Below are 20,209 nucleotides of genomic sequence, written 5' to 3'. Positions count from 1 at the left end.
ACTCTGTAGTTGAATAAGAACAATACCTTTGTTTTAGTCAAGATTTTATGCCTTTAGTTATCTGTAGTATGTCTCAAATGAGATAAAATATTATGAATGTATTTATAGCATGTTTAAGTTATAAAATACTACATCCAAATGTAAGCTATTACTACAGAAAAGAAAGCTTCCGCCAAATCTCAATTTTCTGTTACTTGGAAAAAAAATTAAGTCACCTTACCTGATATTGATACCTTGTTTGTATATTTTACAAGCATCAGAAGGCAGAATTCGGGAAAGTAAAGGCACTGTGTTTTTAAAAAATAAAAGATAAAATTAACCACCTAAAGTTCTGAAACATTATAAATCTCTTAATCAGAAGAGTAATGCAAACATTTTAGAAATTTACCAAAATTATAATGATTTTCTTTAAAACAGTATTTTACCACTTAATATATAAAGCAATTTTGAGCAACTTCAAGTATCTATTATTTAATTGTGTTTGCTACATAGTTCACCACATTCCCCACCACCATCCTTGCCCACCCACCCACACAGTTAGCAGAGTTGATATAATGCTACTTGTGGGTACCATATTTTGCCATGTATAATACACTCCTGTATTATTTGCGCACTCACAATTTTGGCTTAAACTTTCAGGAAAAAATCTCTAGTTCTAATTCTTAATTCATTTTATTTATATTTAGATACTGTTTTTTGTATTATAGAGGAATTTTAGCATTTATTTTTTAACATACTATGGTACAAGAAATTTTATGTAACAATTAATTACAAAACACAGGAACAGGTACAAGGTATTTCAAGTACTACCCATGTAAAATGCGCATTCTCGTTTTTCCCTCAAAAATTTGGGCAAAAAGTATGCATTATATACAGCAAAATATGGTACATATTGCAGAATATTATTACAGATAACAAAAACAATGCCCTAGGGTTACTAACCCCACCTGAAAAGGTAACTAGATATACCTGAATCCTAGCTGATCCTTTAAATATAATGTGATTAAATAATAGGAAGTAATGTGTATAAGAGGAAGAGAGATTTTTAAAGCTAAATAACTGAATCTGAGTTTGAATCTCAAGTATGTGACCTTGGTTACTTAAGCACACTGTACCTCAGTTTCAAAATTTATACAGTGGAATCATACTCTTTACCTATAGATGTCTACATTCCAATGTTGCTCACATTCCTATCACAGCTATCTTTTGATAGTTTTTTATTACTTATTATCTACTATGTTGGGGGTGGCAGGTAAGAGTCATTCTATGGATGACTAAATCCACCTAACAGGCCATAATAAACTACTACATATTAAAAAAGAAAGAAGTGTGAAGCTCAAAATTCCTGAAATTAAGATATCAGATGTGTATGTGAGTATGTGAGCATGCGTGAGAGTGTGTGTAAAATATATTAAAGATGTATTTTTTAAAATTCAGTGTTCAAAAATGGGTAATAAACTAACCAGGGTTAGAAAGAAACAAAAACTGCAGTGAAAATTAAAGACTTTTTTTTTAGTTAACTTTTTCAAAGCATCAATATTTTCTACTTAACACTAAGGGTACACTTAATATATCAATGCTTTTTTAAAATTGGAGAGGTTATTTAATCCAAAATGATTTCCAGCAACAAAGACAGGTTTCTAGACATTTTCTTGTATAAAAATAAGAAAAGTTTACTGCCCAAAGAGAACAGAATATCTACTAAGAGTTACCCTAGTCAAAGAATATAACAAATCATTTTCTGATAAAAATTTTTTCTGTCCTGGCCAGTGTGGTTCAGTTGGCTGCGCGTCATCCTGCAGACTGAAAGGTCGCAGGTTTGATTTTTGGTCAGGGCACATGCCTGGGTTGCAGATTCGGTATCCATTCAGGGCATGTGCAGGAGGCAACTGGTCAATGTTTCTCTCCTCCTTTTCCCTCCCTGCCTCTCTCTCTGGATCAATTTTTTTTTTTAATTCCTGATATGAAACAACAGAAGTTGAAAAGAACAATAATAGCAGAAATTTATGTAAATGGTCAAAGCTCTTCTTTCATGATCATTATTTGGGATCCAGTTTTCCTGACCTCAAATATCTGATGTAGCATAAACAAGGTGATTAGAAGACTATAGCACTCTAAATTTATTTAACTTAATTTATTACATCTTTTGAAATAGTACGGTAACCTACAGAGGCAAAATTTAGAATCATATACCAATACCTACTTATCAAAAAATCAGAAAAGGAGAAAGGAATGCAAAGAAAAAAGCAGCTTAGAAGTAATTTTCCATAAACACAACTTCAAAATTATTTCATAAATAAATCCCAAGAAAATAATCTAATGCAGCAAATAAGAAAGCCACTTAAAAATAAAACAAGGAGAGCCCTGACCAGGTGGCTCAGATGGTTGGGGCATCATCCCATACACCAAAAGGTTTCAGGTTAGATCCCAATCAGGGAACATACCTAGGTAGCAGGTCTGATCCCCAGTCGGGGTGAGGGAGAAAATATATTTGTAGTAATTGAAAATAACATTTTTTGAAGAGCATTTAAAGATGTTAAATATTTATGTAAAACAAATCAGGATATGAAAAAAAGAAGCTTGGGAATTTGAGGGATTGAGAGGAAAAACCTCAGAATAAAAAGAAGGAATAATAGCAAGTGAAAAAAAAAGTCTGCTATTAATGCATTCTAAAAATAAAGCAATTTACATTTTCCCATTTCTGTGATGACTTTTTCCTTTCTTGTATAAATTGAACAATTAAGCTGTCTACATTTTAAGTTATCTCTATATAACCTGAGAGTCTGACACTGTATTTCAAAGGCAGCATAAATCACTGAACTGAAAAATAAAGAGTCTCCAAATTTAAAGTTTGGTTTTGCTATCACTTACTCCCTGATTTTAATTAATGTTTGTAAACTTAATGTTTTCTATCCATAATATGTAAATAACAATTCCAAATATATAGGGTGGGATGGGTATTCTACAGATTACAAGATACAAAAATTTTTAAAACTCTCAGTTTTCTGTTGCAAAGTACTGTATGCATAGTTCTAAATTTGAAGTAATGATTACAATACTATAAATTATTTAACATTTTACAATATATATAAGGCTTCCTTCAAAAGCAAGATTTCATTTCATACCAGAACAAAAATTTACAATGGGGCAATTATTCTCCCTACTTTAACCAAGTCTGAGGCTATTTTCAGCCAAACACTGAATATAACACAATACGAGGAGGAGTAGAGTGTGTGTACTCCACAACCTCTAAATTAACTTATCCCTGGGATCTCAATATTTCTTAGATTCTCTTACTTCTGGGTTGCCTGTTATTTTTTTATTAGTGGTTTGACAAGGAGAAGAAACGCCTAAACTTTAGAAAAAAGCTTGATAATCAAATCTAATAATAGAAATTATCCAGTATTTTTTATTCATCCTAAGTGTCTAAACTAAATCTAGCCACCAAGTGTTAGTTTTGGCATGAAATCAGAAAAATCCTTTATCAGTAATTAAACAGATGTGCTGACTTTTGTGTCAAAGTCAAGTTCTCAAAGAATCAATACTTTCAATAAGTACCTCAGTGGTTGCATCATGAATTTGATTATGCAACATTTATAATATGTTTATAACTACAGATATATGTACAATTTCAGCAATGATTACATTCATTTCTATTTCTTCATACAATTGAAATGTTACTTTTAAAATATTTTAAAACATTTTGCTCAGCAAGATAAATTGACTATTTTAGAATTTAAACCACCAATATTACTAAGAAAATCAGTTAAAGAACCAATACACTCAAGGAACAACCTTAAAGCCACAAAGAAAGATGGAGGTCTATACAAAGGATAAAAAATAGGGTGAAAAAATGCATTCAGGCTTTAGACCAATTTGACTTGGAGCTCTTTTATTATACAAAGCTACTACAGATGTCTTTTTTTCTCAGTGGTATGGTACACCAGGATTTCTGAATGATGTATAAAGCATAAAGGCAAGACAGGCCTATCAGAATAATAAAATCACTTGTAATTTTGATGGAGCCATAACTGGCCTGACAAGCTAAAGTTGTAACAATTTTGGAGAGAACTAATTTTATTTAATGATTAAACCTCTGTATTTAGAGATTAAACAAACTTGAAAAACTTTAATCAGGCATGCTGCTGTTAAAATAAATAAAATACTTCCTCATCAACTAGTATGGTAAGATGCCTGTAACATATTAGTAAGAATGACAAATTGCATAATGACATACATAGTATGAGTCCATAAAAAAACTAATACTTAGTATATACATATATATATTTGTGCATACACACACATTTGTAAACATTGCAAATGGTTTGAAAGCATTAGCATGAAATGTTAACAGTGGTTTCTATAGTTGTCAATACCTGATTTATTTTTATAATTATTTTATGATTTACTTTTACAATTATTTTAGGATAAATATTACTGAACTTTCAAATCTTTATATCTTTCTATCATAAAATTTAATTCAGATGCTTAAAAAAAAAACACATGTAAGCTCATTATATCCCAACCTATATATAGATTACATTAAAAGAAATTTTTTTAACAAAATGTAGTTGTTTTGATAGTTGTTTAGCTAGTAAAGGTCACAAGATCAAACTTCTTATTTTGGCAATGGAGAAAAAAGAAAGCTACCAAGGTAAAATCAATAACTGTAAAATATCTAGAAATTAAAGTCTCTCATAATAACAGAAACGGTGCAACCAAACAATATATTAAAACAGAAGCTATTAAGGATACAGTAAAAGTGACAAAAATGATTGAAAGTTAAATATGCAAAATCAAATGTTAACAAAATTTTGCACATTCAGGGAGCCAACTACTATATTTCAAACTTCCTTAAATTCATTAATCTAATAATCTCATAATTATACTTCTCTTCCCTTGAAAATTCCTTATATTAAATTAGTACAATACTTAAACCTGCATTTTATTTTTTAAAAACTAAGACTTTTTAATCTTAAAAATAAGAATTATAAAAGTTACTAATAAGGTTGAGGTCACTAAATAACACTCCAGTGCCTTATAACCATTATATTCAATGTGATAGAAAACACTAATTTTCCTTAGGGCAAGTATCAGATTTGTTATGTTAATATTTCTATATAATAGTTATTTTTACACTCACGATTCTGCATGTGTACATATTTTATAATAAAATATAGCACACTCTTACCCCAGCTTTGAAAATCCCAGTGAAGTTCTAGATAAAAGTCACCTAGCTGAGAAATGAAATATGAATAATTACTGAATGCATCTCTAGTTAACAACCGTTATCTCTACTTAACATTTTGCTTTTAAAAAAAAAAATCTGTTATCATTAAAGGTCTATAGACAAGAATAGAAAATTTTCAATGTTTAAAGAAAAAATGTTTATTACTTAAAATATTACAATAGCACACATTACAACATTTATCTACACAGGAAAATATGTACCACTGTGAGTTTCATAACAACATTTTAATTGCATAGAAACAAATCTGAAACTGACCTTTAAATTTGCATCAGTAAATATGCTATTTCTCAGCATAACTGAAATATCAGTTAGTATTATTGTAAAAGTAGTTAATAACTTTAGAGGGTTATAAAAATGATTTCCAAAATGATTATTTGTGTAGCCTTATAATGGTCTGAAAAAAATGACCCAGCCCTGGATGGTGTGGCTAAGTGGATAGAGCACTGGCCCATGAACCAAAGGGTTACTGGTTCGATTCCCAGTCAGGGCACATTCCTGGGTTGCAGGCCAGGTCTCCAACAAGGGGCACACACAGGCAACCGCACATTGATATTTCTCTCCTTTTTTTTTCCCTCCCTTCCCCTCTCTAAAACAAATAATAAAATCTTTAAAAAAAATACAGAAGAAAATAGCAGAAAATCAATCTTTCTGTGCAAGCACCCGCAGCTCCTACTATCATGAAGTAGGACACAAAAAAATTTTGTCATCTAAGCCCTGGCTGGCGTAGCTCAGTGGATTGAGTGTGGGCTGCAAACCAAAGCATCACAAGTTCTATTCCCAGTCAGGGCACATGCCTGGGTTGCAGGCCACAGCCCCCAGCAACCGCACATTGATGTTTCTCTCTCTCTCTCTTTCTCCCTCCCTTCCCTCTCTAAAAATAAATAAATAAAATCTAAAAAAAGAAAAAAAGTTTTGTCATCTAAGGAAGCTGCAAACTGCTCCTGTCAGGAGCAGCAGCTTCAGCTCTTAGAGAATCTTCTAAATCAAAGAACACAGAAAAATTATGGCCATTAGTTATGTCCCACCTCCTTTTTTTTTTTAAGAGCTCTCATCTAATGTATTGCAAGCAGTACTTCTTTATCTACTTTCCTAGCTCAAAGTAAATGGTGCTTCCCATAAGAGTATAATCAGAGTATTTGTTATTATTGCTTATTTTAAGCAGGATTTTTACCATGCTTCGACCCTTACTAATTAGTGAGAAATTCGACTGTATTTTAAAAAATGCTTAAAAACTACACTTATAATTATTTTGGGGGTGCAAAATCAACAAAGAAATATAGCCTACCTCTTTCAGAGCTTTTAATAATCGAGGTCGTTTTTCTTCAACACTTTCCCTGGATTGCTGCTTAAGCTTCCTTAAAAGAGCTGTAACTAAGATTTAAATTTTTAAAAATTAATTTAAAATAGATTTCACCATGATAAAAGACACCACTGGCTTATATACAAATATACTGAAATATGTAGATATTGTGAACAAGTTAGCAAGTAAGTTTAGTAAACTGTTATGGTTCCAAAGGAAAACTGAGATAAGATACCTCAATATCAATTTATATTCAATCACACTAGTTTTCTTAGTTTTTAATTTTCAGTACAAATTTAGGTTACATACTGACTGAGCCAAGATTTACCAACCTCAGTCAGATGCTGCAATATCCTGTAGTAATACCAATCTAAAATATCTCAAACACAGCAGCTCTCAAAAATCCCATTGAATACCACTTTTCTAAAAACATAATTATCTACAATTGTTACCAGGTGTACCTGTTCTTTTTTCACTAGAGGTTGTATTCTCACCTATTACTAATACAGAAAAAATGTATAAAAATAAATCCTATTCTATCTGTGAAAATAACTTCTGAATCTAATAAAACCTGAAGACCTCCTTAATGTTTTCTCAACAGTTGAGATTGAGATTTCAACAGAGATTGAGATTTATTAAACACGTTAAATGTAAACCCCAGCTTTACTACTTATTAGCTATGTGTAAACTTGGACAACTAACTACATTTTCCCAAAGTTAAGTGTCTTTTTTTCCATTTGTCAAATAAGAGTAAAGTCAAATCTACTATGCAGAGTTACTGTAAAGCCTCAATATAAATCCCTTACTAGTGTACCTACAATTAAGTAAATATAATTTTTATCTATTAGAATGAAGGTCTAAAATTGACTAGCAAAAATCAGCCAATCCCTAACATTTATTAAAATAAGTGAAAATACTATACTGGAATGAATTAAGGCTAGAAAAAATAAGAAGATAGAAAAATATGTAGTGAGGTGTAAAAAATGTGTACTCATACATCAACACATGCAGATTTCCTCCTTGTTCTGACATATTTTTTCATATACATATATATAAAAATAGTATTTTTTCTATTTTACAGTATGATTCGTATAAAGTTTTTCAAGCCTATATAGAATACAGACAGAAGCAGAAGGGAAAAAATGAGGAAGAAAGAAGGAAAGAAGAAAGGAAGGGAGGGAGGAAGGAAAGGAAAAGAAGGAAGGAAAGAAGGAAGGAAGGAAGAGGGACAAAAAGAAAGAAAGAGGGAAAGAAAGAGAGGAACAAACAAATAGAAAGAACACAGCAGTGAAAGCTTGGCCAAGATTTGTTTTTTCCGCATAGGCCAAATCAGTCAAAGGCCAAAGAAGAATTCTGAAGAACAGTAAAATTTATTCTTACATTTAACCACAGGTCTAACAATAAATAACTCCAATATAGTTTAAAAAGCCAAAAACCATAGAACAATGTTTAAATTACTGAAGATCTTTCAGAACAGAAGAGACTGAGACCCAAAAGTCAGAGAACATGAGACCTAGTTTCATTTATAAACTAGCTCTGTGAACTAGGTCAACAGTTCCCAAATACAAGTCTACATTTCAGTGCCCAATTGTTCGAGTTTCCAGTGATATACAGCGATATCAAAAAACTGGGAACTAGGATGGGTTTGTTTCTTTATAAATTACATATTACTTCAATTCAAGAACTATTCTTTCTACTACTTTTGGTTCAAAATGTCTTTTTTAAAAATAAAATTGCCGAAGAAAGCAGTTTTTTTTTTAAGTTCTTATATGCTAAAATAAAAAATGTTATTAGCTATTCTGCATTAATCCTCAAATAAATTTTTTTTTCTGGTCTGTGAAATCCAAATAGTCTGAGAACCACTGACCTAGACAATCATTAAAATTCTTTACAGATTCAAATTTATATGAATCTGGTTAACCTTCATGTTTGTTATAATTTAACTCTAATATCAGGGATATATTACCCAAATGCTTTTCTTCTTCACTATAAGCTCAAATACTTGAATAAATATTTATTCAATCTCTCTTGCCTTTGTGTTGAAGTGGGCCTCTGCTTAAATGTAAAAAATGAAAAGAATTCAATCCCTAGATTGAAAAGGTATCTTAATGTACAGCAGGAGCCACAATTTATATACACTAAATATGTTGTTTTGTAACTGACTGAAGGCATTCTGTAAATAACACAAAATGACATAAAAATGATCAAACGTTATTTAAAAGGTAGCAACAACAACAATATATGGCACAGTAATATGTGCAAAAGAGATTCTTGTTCTTTGAAACTTGACTTTTAAAAAATTACCTCAACTCAAACTTTCTTATGGAAGCAGAAACAAACATTCAGAATGCAATTATACAAAATCCCCAGTATGTTTTTGAGGTCTCACTATTTGTACTTCCATATTGTAAGAATCCTAACATTGATAAGGAAGATAAAATTAGCTTTAGGGAATTTGGATGGTATCAGATATACTTCATACAAAAACTCAAATAAAGAACTCCAATAAACCCCAATTAATTTAACATTTTTTTTCCTTCTCCCATGTAAAGTATTTTTAAAGTTTTCAGTTTATTATTCCTAAAGCTTCTGAAACTACTCCCTACTTATTGCTCCAAGCATTACTTAAACCTGTATCTTCCATCCTCCACTTCCTTCTATACTCCGGTCTAATTATCTCCCACTTCTTACTTGGACAGTTCTTCCTAGAAGTATCACATATTACTCAAACTCACCAAGCTCAACATCTAATTAATTCAATCCCATAATGTTATTCCTGCTATATTCCATACATCAATTAATTAATGAGATCACCATTAATCCATATTTAAGACCTTGGAATTTAATCCTTCTATTACTACCAGGAGCTAAACTAAGTGAAAGAATTGGCAATGGGTGATTATTTTTCTAATCTATCTCTTCTCTAAATATAGTATCTCTTCTTTAAAACAAGATTACCACATCTGATCTGAAGATTTTTTCCCTAAAAACTTAATGCCTCCTGCTCAATTAAAAAGTCTTGGGGTTTTTTAGGGGGTGGAGGGATTGAGCATAAAGGAAAAAGGACTCATGGACATGGATAACAGTGTGGTGATTGCAAGGGGGAGGAGAGTATAAGGGGACTAAATGTAATGAGAAAATATTTTAAAAATAAAATAAAAACATTTTTCTTCTTTTAATGCTCACTGGGAAAAAAAATCTTGGGTTTTATCCAATAATCTCAATTGCTGATTTGAAGTCTTCTAGAATTTTGCAGTGACTGGAGATTGAGATCAAAACCTTGAATACCATATAAAGCAGATCTCAGGATATCCCCTTTATCATTACAACTTCATCTTCCAAAACTACTCTTCATCCCTGGACCCATGTTTGCCTTGTACTTTAGCAAGCCACACTGAAATACAGTTCTCTAAAATATACTTTGTTGTTTTTTGCATTTCCAGGCTTTCTATATATTCTGCTCCTATGGGCTAGAATGTCTTTACCCACCTTATTAAATCCTAAAATCTGTTGAGAGTCCACTTAAATAACCCACACCTTGAAAAAACCAGAATTACTTTCTCCCTCCACTGTTCCACCCTTTATATATGGTTCAGAATGCTACCAAATATTCATTGCTCTCTCTCCCCAAACTACAATGAGTTCCTCAATGTCAAAGCCAATGGTGCATCCCTACTATGTTTCAGATGCATCTGGTAATACTTAGAAGACAAACTCTGTTCTAATGAAGCTTGCTGCCTAATGGGGGTGACGGGTAGAGTTCAGAAATACTGTATGAGCAGAGAAGTCTCCCTTGTACTGGAGTTGAGATCTGAAGAATTATAAGTTGGGACAAAAAGCAAAGGATGTGTGACTATGACAAACTGAAAGGCTAGCAATGCTGACAAACAGAAAGCAATGTAGAAAGAACAAGATAAAGAAGATGAAAAAGTGACATCATTCTGGATCTTATAAACCAAGTTGGAGATTTTCATCTTCATTCTAAGTATAGAAATTTTTAAAGGGTTATTTTATTTTATTCAATATCAAAGAGTAATATGACCAGAAAAAGAAACTAAAGAATACTTATAATAAAATATTAATAGTGGTTATCTCTGGGTAAAATTCTTTCTTTTTTTCTCTATAATTGTGTAATTTTCTATAATTAAAATCATTACTTTCTCATAAGAAAAAATAAAGTTTTCAACAACTCAGGAGAGTTATGGCAAACAAAAATCCTAATTGATTTACAGAAATATTTTCATTCCTGTTAAGCAGTCTCAAATTTATATGCTGCTTTTGTTCATTTCCTCATTAATTCACTGAACAAATATATGTGCCAGAGTCTGCCTGGGAACCAGGTATAAAAGGATAAATAAGATAGCCTCTATAGGTCTTGAGTCTTCATAAAGCTTGTATCATTAGGATGCAGAGAAGGGAACAGACATTGTTAAACAACTAATTTGAAGCATGCTGAGTACTACAAAGGAAAAGTGTGACCCACTTCAAAATATATGAAAAGGAGAAGTTAACCTACTTCCAGAAGTTGAGGAAAGACTTCTCCCAGGAAGAAATACAAAGTTGAAAGCCAAATCAAAAAGACTGCCAGTTCTGGATAAGACTGCCTCTTTCCCTCCAAACTAACCTTTGATGTGCTACAAAAGTAAGACAGAGGCTGATATAATTCCTAAAACTGCCATAGTATACATATCATAATGTAAATCTGTACAAACTACGCAATTCCTGGAAAGACAGCTAGGTCTCAGTGTGGATAAGAAACTAGCAGTCTAGATCAGAGGAAAGCTGAAGAGTTTGTCCAGAAGGACAACTCTCAATGAATAACAATATATATACACTCCTATAGTTGTTAAAATATTTCAATTTTTTTCTCACATTAAATTTTAAGCCCAAATCTAACTTCACCATTAAAAGTTGCCCAAGGTGTTCAGAAACTCCACAAAGATGTAATATGTGGATTACATATAAAACTAAAACATAAGGTAAAAGCCCATAAGAGCCCAAAACTTAGCATCAAAAATAAAATTAAATCCATGTAACATCCCAGGAGTGTTCAATGTTATGCTTTTCTTTATTAAAACTACCAAAAATGTTTTAGTTTCTTTTACAAAGCTAGACTGAAGTAGTCATTTTCAGCCTCAAATTATAAAAAGACAGTATTACCAGGAAGATAATCTCATTCATCCAGATTCAAATTTTATAAAATTTTCAATTATTGAGAAGTGTCTTATAAAAATAAGACCTGTATATGAAGTTGTGGGGGAGCGTAGGAGGAGGGAAAGTGGAATAACTGAACACTATATACTTTGAAAAAGGTATGTGACATTTTTATGGAAATTCTCTAAAGACTAAAATGGAGGCAGACTTGTTCCTCACTTTCAGCAATTAAAGCAGATAGATAACTGATTATTTTCAGTTCAAATTACTCTTCCAAAAAAATTAAGCAGTTGCTAGAAAGAACAGTCAGGTCTCAATGTGTTTAAAAAAGTCCTTCATTCTAAATGAATTTTTCAAAAATTGAAGAGTACCAGTAGGACTGAATGCTGTAAAAAGAGAAAAAATAATAAACATACTTTTAAATATAGTTCCTCAATTATTTTTGTGTATTACCCAGTGATCAAGTTCCTAATAATGCATATATAAGTTTATAAATAGCTGCAAACTTTGCATACTGTGGGAAGTTACAGTAAATGAAAAGTATTCCAAATGCATCACTCTGTATGTTTAGCCTAGAGAGCAACAGTAATTTATATTGCTTACTCATCTGTCTATCTCCATAGCTGATGGCTTCCGCCAGCGGGCTCCATCCCTGAGCATTTTTCACCTTTACTGGAGCATTGTGAGCCAAAAGTAAATGGGCACATTCTGAAACACAAAGTGGTAATAATATCAAGCATCATGCAGTTTTTAGAATCTCAATATAAAGGTTACATAAAAATTCAAGAAACCAAATTAATATAAATGATTTATACTGTACTATGGAGAATAAATAACTTTTTGAAATTCCTACATATCTAAAACCAGGTTATTTCATATCCTATGATTAAAGAAATATCCATTCTAAAAATAAATTGGATCTCTCTGCAAAGAAAGGATTACATCCCCTAATAATTGTTTTCAAGAGTCTTTTAAGAATATTTTCTACTCTAAAAGATAACCCAAGAACCTCAACAGTAATTTACATAAACAAAAGAAACTTGATTATCTATCATGTCAAATGAAAACCTCATGTATTTCAGAAAAATGTGTTTTCAAACAGAGTGTTTCTATAAACCTTTATTTTTAAGAATGTGCAATTCTTTTAGTTTAGAAAAAGGGCAATAATCTGTTTATGATTACAAAGATAAATCTAGACAGTTTTTCTAGTAATCAAAAGGAGTCTAAGATATAAACCCTTCTATAGGTTGAGAAAACTTCTATAAAAATTAAAAATGAGAAGTATATTAACAGGCAGAAACATTCAAAACTGAGACTAAGGGAAATTTAGGATAGCCATCAAACCTAAATTTCCTAAATGAATGATTTATTTATTTGGCCATTCAGCAAATATTTAACAAGTACTTATTAAACACTATTTCTAAGTACCAGGTCCTGGTTATAAGCAGTGAGAAGATAAGATCTTGCTACCAAAGAGCATATATCCTATGTTAGAAGCCAAAAAGTACACTAGTAAGTTAAAAAAAAAAATCACATAAGTTCTCTGAAGAAAATAAGGATGCTAGACATTGTAATGAGGGTGAACTGAGAGGGAGGAGAGCACTGTAGTTAGTAATAAAAGGAATTCGTACAATGGCAGAAAATTTTATTAGAATAAAGTAAAATATATACAGAAATTTCACATGGATTTTTGGAAAGTCTACTAGTATTATATAAAATATATGTACAAGAATGTTTACTTTTTTTAAGATTTTATTTATTTTTGGAGAGAAGGGAAGAAAAGGAGAAGGAGAGTGAGAGAAACATCAATGTGTGGTTGCCTCTCACTCGCCCCATACTGGGGACCTGGCCTGCAACCCAGGCATGTACCCTGACTCGGAATCAAACTGGCAACCTTTTGGTTTGCAGGCTCGCACTCAATCCACTGAGCTACACCAGCCAGGGCAAGAATGTTTATTTTAGCATTGTTTATTATGACAAATATACTGGAAACTAAGTGAATATCCACCATAGGATAATGAGTGACTAAAGCATAATGCATCTTCATTACTGGAGTAATATGCAGCCATTTTTTAAGAATAGAGTCATATCAAAAGGACTAAGGAGCCAGTTTAAATGGTTAGCCACTGACCAAATTTAGGAAAGTAAGCATCAAAAAGAATGGATATGCATAACACATTAAACAAAAAATAACTGATATGCCCAAACGACAGCAAAATATAAAAGAGAGGGCAAATGACCATCATATAACCGAGCAATCCCACTTCTCGGTATTTATCCAAAGAGATCCAAAACACTACTTCAAAAAGATCTATGCACCCCCATGTTCATTTCAGTGTTACTTATAATAGCTAAGACATGGAACCACACTATGTGTCCACTGACAGACAAATCGATAAAGATGTGGTACATATATACAATGGAATATTAATCAGCCATGAAAAAGAATGAAATTTTACCATTTGAAAATATATGAATGGACCTAGAGGGTAGTATGCTAAGTGAAATAAGTCAGACAGAGAAAGATAAATACCATATGATTGTGCTTCAAAACACAAAATAATGAACAAACAAAACAAAAACAAACTCATAAATATAAGGAACAAACTGATGATCACCAGATGAGATACGAGTTGAGGGGAATGAGAAAAAGGGATTAAGAAGTATAAATTATGTTATAAAAATAGTCATAGGGATGTAAACTACAACATAGGGAATAGAGACAATAAATATTGTAATAACTATGTATGGTGCCAGATAGGTACTAGATACTAGACTTATTGGGGTGAGTACTTTGTATATAAATGTCTAATTACTACACTGTGTACCTAAAACTAATATAATATTGTATGTCAACTGTAATTTAAAAATACATTTAAAAAATTAGAAAGCTAAAGAAATAAACCCCAATGTAATAACTAATTTAGAAGAAGGTCCTCAAATGAATGCCAAAGCCACTAGGTAAAAAGCTATGTGCTTGAAAACAGGTTAGTCACATGATACCAAAATATCACCCCAAGATTACTTACAAATTATAAAGAGAAAAAATTTTGCTTTAAAGCGGAGCTATTGGATATCGTCTCTTAAACAAAGTGAACAAACTTAGTGACATTGATAGTGAGATACTGGACATTCTGTGCTTCCTAATGTGATGCAATATAATAAAATTTATAACATCACCTATGCTTTCCAAAAATGTTTAACCTCAATCTAATTAAGCCTCTATAGCTAATTTTCAATTTACAGAAAAGACAGAAAATAAGAAAAAAGTTAAATAACACCATAAGAAAATAATCAGGTAAATCCAAGATGAGGGACATTCTACAAATTAACTGGTCAAGACTCTTCAAATAGGTACAAAGGAGGAAGAAAAAAGCTGAGAAAACTTCTAGATTAAAATAAAGAGACATATCAAACAAATGCAATGAGTAAACCTCAATTATGTCTTGGTTCAATACAAAACATATTTACAGACACTTTTGAAACTGAAAAAAATCGAATCCTAATTAGATATCAGGTACTATAACAACATTATTAATTTTCTTAGGTATGATGATGACATTGTGGTTATAAAGACTATCCCTAGAGGATGCACACTGAAGTATTTGGTGGTAAAATGTCATTATGTCTACATTTAATTTTCAAATGGTACAGCAACAATAATATATGTAACATGCTAAGAGTAAAGAGAAAGATAAGGTAAATATGATAAAATGTTAACAATTACTGAAGCTATGTGGAGAGTATTTCAGTATTCACTGTGACAATCTTTAAGTTTTTCTGTATATAGAAGTTTTTCATAATAAAGTGTTAAGAGAAAAAAGGAAGATAAAATTTTTTAAAGGAATGAATTAAGCTATCCCAACAGACTTAAAGGAATGTCCACATTGTACTGCTAAATGATAACACAGAAGTGTATTACGATCTCAGTTTTTAAAAGGAAAGAAAAAAATACTGTATTTTGCTGTGTATAATGTGCACTTTTTTGTCCAAATTTTTGAGGGAATCATAATGATGTACATTACACATGGGTAGTACTAATTCCATATCTATATAAATCTTTTTAATTCTTTTATTTAAGCTTATGCATGAAAAGTGTAACTCTAGAAAGCATTAATAATATCTGTGTACAAAATAATACACTGGAATACAATAATTGCTTTTATATATAAATAAAAAATTGAATTAAACAATTAAAATTAGCCCTGGCTGGTGTGGCTCAGTGTATTGAGTGCCAGTCTGGAAGCCGAAAGCTTCGATTCCCAGTCAGGGCACATGCCTAGGTTGCGGGCCAGGTCCCCAGATGAGGGTGTGCGAGAGACAACTGATTGATGTATCTCTCGCATGTTGATGTTTCTCTCCCTTTCATTCTCCCTCTATCCCTCCTCTCTAAGAATAAATAAATAAAATCTTTTTAAAAAATTTAAATGAAAGATTTTTTTCCTGAAAGTTTGGGCCAAAGATGTGGGTGTGCATTATACACGGGAGCGCATTATGCACAGCAAAATACTGTACATATATGAGTGTGTATGTAGGTAACAAATAAATATTTGTACATAGTAGTTCATACACATGGAGAAAAGTACAGAATATCCAGTAGGTTAACATGCGGTTACCATGTTTATTGGGAGACAAGGGTATTTTAGTATGAGAGAAAATGATAGATGAGATAAAAAGAATTTTTATAAACACATAAATAAATAAAATGGACCTTCCCCTAAGAAACCTGCCATGGAGTTTTATATACATATGTGTATATGTGTGCACATATAAAGAAGTTGGGGAAGCATAAACATGAATAGATATCTACAAACTTGTAAAAGTATGTTATGATAAACATTTCAGTGAAAAAAAAACATGGCAGAGTACTGTATGTAGTGATTTAACTTTAGTTAAAAACAAACTAAGTCTCTATGCATATGTTATATGAAGGAGGCTGTGCAAGGAAACTCATTAGGCTATTAATGTTAATTACAATCAGTAAAAACAAGTAGAAAATATGATGCTTTTATACAATGGGTGGGCAGAAGGAGGTTTACAGTTGTTTGTATGGAAAGAGACATGCAGGTTATGATTATTACAATAGCTTTATTAACTCTGTTAGGTATACTCACAACTGTAAGCTGACTTTTGCCCACCCTTGTACACCTTTGTTCTGTGTTAGTTCAATTGTTCCAATAAGCATTTATTAAAAACTTAAAAATCATTAAAGAAAAATTTTAATTTAATAATATTAATAAGCAAATCCTGGCTGATGTGGCTCAATGGATTGAGTGCCAGCCTGTGAACCAAAAGATTTGATTTCCAGTCAGGGCACACGCCTGGGTTGCAGGCTAGGTCCCCAGTTGGGAGTGTGCGAGAGGCAACTGATCGATTTATCTCTCGTACATCAATGTTTCTCTCTCTCCCTTCCCCTTTCTCTAAAAATAAATAAATAAATCTTGGGGGGGAATGGGGACAACTGTAATAGAACGATGATTTTTTTTAAAAAGCAAAAAAATAAAATAAATAGGATAAAATAAACACTAAAAAAATAATACCAATAAGCCACATGCACAAGTATCTAAAGCTGTGTCTCAACAATGTAAATTAAGGTACAGAATTTGTATGGTTTATTTCTACATATGCTAGACATGTCAACTATGTTTTCTGATACATCACAGACCCTGAACTGGTGCCCTTCACCAGTCACAACTCAATTGACACAGAAATGAACAACGAAGGAGCAGTCAGATAATCACAGATATGCCAATGACCTGTAACATAGTTTCATACATTAAAAAGAAAACTGGATCAATCAAATGCCTTCTCTCTGTAATTTAAAAAAGTGAATAAAAAAAGCAAGTTACTTAATAACCAGGCACTAAGGCTTAAAAAATGCATGAATGTTGCACAAAGATGTTAAAACTTAAGTAGTGTGGACAAAATGTATTCATGAGGAACAGAAGTCACATATAAATAAGTAAAAGTTATAAAGGTGATAAAATATAAAGAGAGTAAATGGGATAAATAGAATAGCTGGAAACAAAACAGAACATCCAGAGAGACCCTTATGAGAGTTAGAATAATCCTAGGCTTATCTGAGGGAAAAAAATTTAAATTACACACTCAAAAAAGACTGAGAATGAGTTAAAAGTTGCAGCACCTGGTCTGAAGAATGTATCTCTGATATCTAACCAAAAACATAAGAACTAAAGATTAGTTTTCTATTTCATCTCTAAAGATGCCTGAAATCTTCCGTAAGTATAATCCATTTTAACTAAAATCCATAGTTCAGAAACTTTCCTGCCAGAATGGCCAACATGATCAATGGACCCAGAAGTTCAGAAAAATCAGATATCGAAGGTGAAAAAATAAGGTTATTCTGTAGGATGGGTGAGAGAAGTAAATGAAAGTGTGAAAGTCCTATGACAGTCCTCTCTTTAATTCAATCAATAAATACTATTTGATTGTCCTAGGAATTTATTTTGTGCTCACAAACAAGTATAAAAACAGAGAGTGCCCCCTCAACAATGAAATTACAAAAGGTATAATATGTCTCTAAAGGAGAAAATAAAAGTGCACAGACTGAAGAACAGTATGATGCAAAATTAATTTACAGAATTAATGTAGATGTTTTACCTTCTACTATGCATTTCCATTTCACTCTTGTGCAACCAAACACCAAAAAATATTAAAAGGCCAACAAAAAAAAGCAAAAAAAAGTACACAAGTGGAAAAATATAAATGGACAAATGTAAGTGGATATTAATTGAACCCAGTCTAGTGGATATTAATTGCTGAACTAAAGGACTCAGAAAGAGCAAATACCAACATTATTTGTAGATCATGAATCATCTGTTTCCCAAAATACGTTCCACAGAATCCTAGTGTGTCAAGATACTTGCGAAAAAAGAGCAAACATCAATAGCTGTAGGGAACAATGACGCTATCCAACATCTGTGCCAACAACTCAGAGGGTCACAATGCAGATTAGCATATCACAGTTATAGGAAGGCCCATAATAAAGAAAACTGCTTAATATTTATTAACTCACTATTTTCCAAACTGGTAAGATCTGGAGACACTGTTTCACTGGAAATATCAATATCCCATGAAACTAATGTTCTGTGAAACACATTTTGTACAGGATGACATATGATGAAGCATAACAATTCCTCCACCTAATGTTAGGACACTTACACATGGGATGGAAAATATGCTTCATTTCACATTCAAATCCTGGAAATCCATACTTACTATTAAAGTGCAAAATGTAAGAGTAATCAGTCTTGGTGTCTAATTAATTATGTCTGCCATGAAAACTGGAGGAAAGCATGATGTTAGCTAACTTTGATATACATTATATTTATTTTTAATGGTTCTCAGTGAAAAGAGAACAATCAGTTCAGCATGATAGGAATCCAAGCTCTAGAGTAAGATATCCAAGTTCAAGTCAAAATTCTGCTACTTTACTCTGGAAAAGGCACTTAACTTCTCAGAGCTAAGTGTTCTTCATGTGTAAAATGGGGTTAATGGTTGTGATGTTAAATGAGTAAGTAAGTGTAAAGGACTAAAAAAACCCATCTAACATATTGTAAATGATGGCAGTTCATTTATTTTACAGTTCAGTTATTTTCTAAAGTTCTCCTGCAATGTTCTTTGGGAAAAGCCTAAGTTTTTATTGGTCAAATTTAGCTAACTATATCTGACACATGTTCATCAGTGTAGCCATACTAGAGATGACCATCATGGCCTGCCCTACCCACACTGCTGCTAAACTAAACATTCTTCCTCTCTATTTCTGATTCCCTCTCCTACCTCCAACTCTCACCCTAGGCCAGCCTAGCTAGAGCTAATTTCACAGAAGTATATCCCCAAAATAATTGATGAGCTTGCCAGTCATTCACCCTTGTGGCTTGGATTGAGATGAACGAAATCAATCAAACATTTTGCTCACAAATTCAGGAACCTAAGAAACTAAACTAGCTGATGGTGAACACTGAAACCAGAAAGTCGTGAAGGTTTGGATTCTAGAACAGTTATTTTGGGTCATGTTCAATTTCCATTTTCACAGAAAAATAAATCAAGAAAGGGAGAACATTACATACATATACAAAAATGCCACATATACCTTAAGAAACAAACCAATGACGGATGGATAAAGGGAGGAAGAGAGGGAAGGAGGGAAGGAGGAAGGAAGAAAGGAAGGACCCTCAAATTGTCTTGATTATGCTTTTCCTGAGATGTAGCTAGTCACCATATCTTCAGTTTCTAAAGTAGGTAGCTTCTTCATGAAACTCTTTACTTTTAAGTTACTCAAGTTAATCTCTTCCTTGCAGGAAGGAAAAATAAACCACCATAACTAAATAAAAAAATAAAAATTTGAGTCAACAATTTATACATAATTAAAATCAAACCATATGCTGAAAACCATATGCTTCACTTGAACATATGAACTTAAAAGCTAAACTAGAATTATTTTTCTCAACAAAGCAAATTCTGGTAATACCCCTGGAATCAGC

The 20,209-nt window shown here is 32.1% G+C and overlaps 1 protein-coding gene across 1 annotated transcript in view; it reads right to left on the bottom strand.

Moving 5' to 3' along the window:
• The window catches only part of ANKRD13C (ankyrin repeat domain 13C), an 83,333-nt gene that overhangs the window by 38,138 nt on the left and 24,986 nt on the right, over positions 1-20,209 (bottom strand). The window contains exons 3-6 of the mRNA XM_045835289.1: positions 12,309-12,413; positions 6,537-6,622; positions 5,192-5,237; positions 221-287 (exon numbers count right to left, since the gene is read on the bottom strand). Coding sequence (XP_045691245.1) covers positions 221-287; positions 5,192-5,237; positions 6,537-6,622; positions 12,309-12,413 — 304 coding nt within the window. The remainder of the gene's footprint in view (positions 1-220; positions 288-5,191; positions 5,238-6,536; positions 6,623-12,308; positions 12,414-20,209) is intronic.

This window comes from Phyllostomus hastatus, unplaced genomic scaffold (assembly GCF_019186645.2).
Source record: "Phyllostomus hastatus isolate PE091 unplaced genomic scaffold, TTU_PhHast_1.1 phas_contig_209, whole genome shotgun sequence".
NCBI lineage: Eukaryota > Metazoa > Chordata > Mammalia > Chiroptera > Phyllostomidae > Phyllostomus > Phyllostomus hastatus.
Note: the sequence above shows the minus strand (reverse complement) of the source record. Positions and strands in the feature narration are given on the sequence as shown.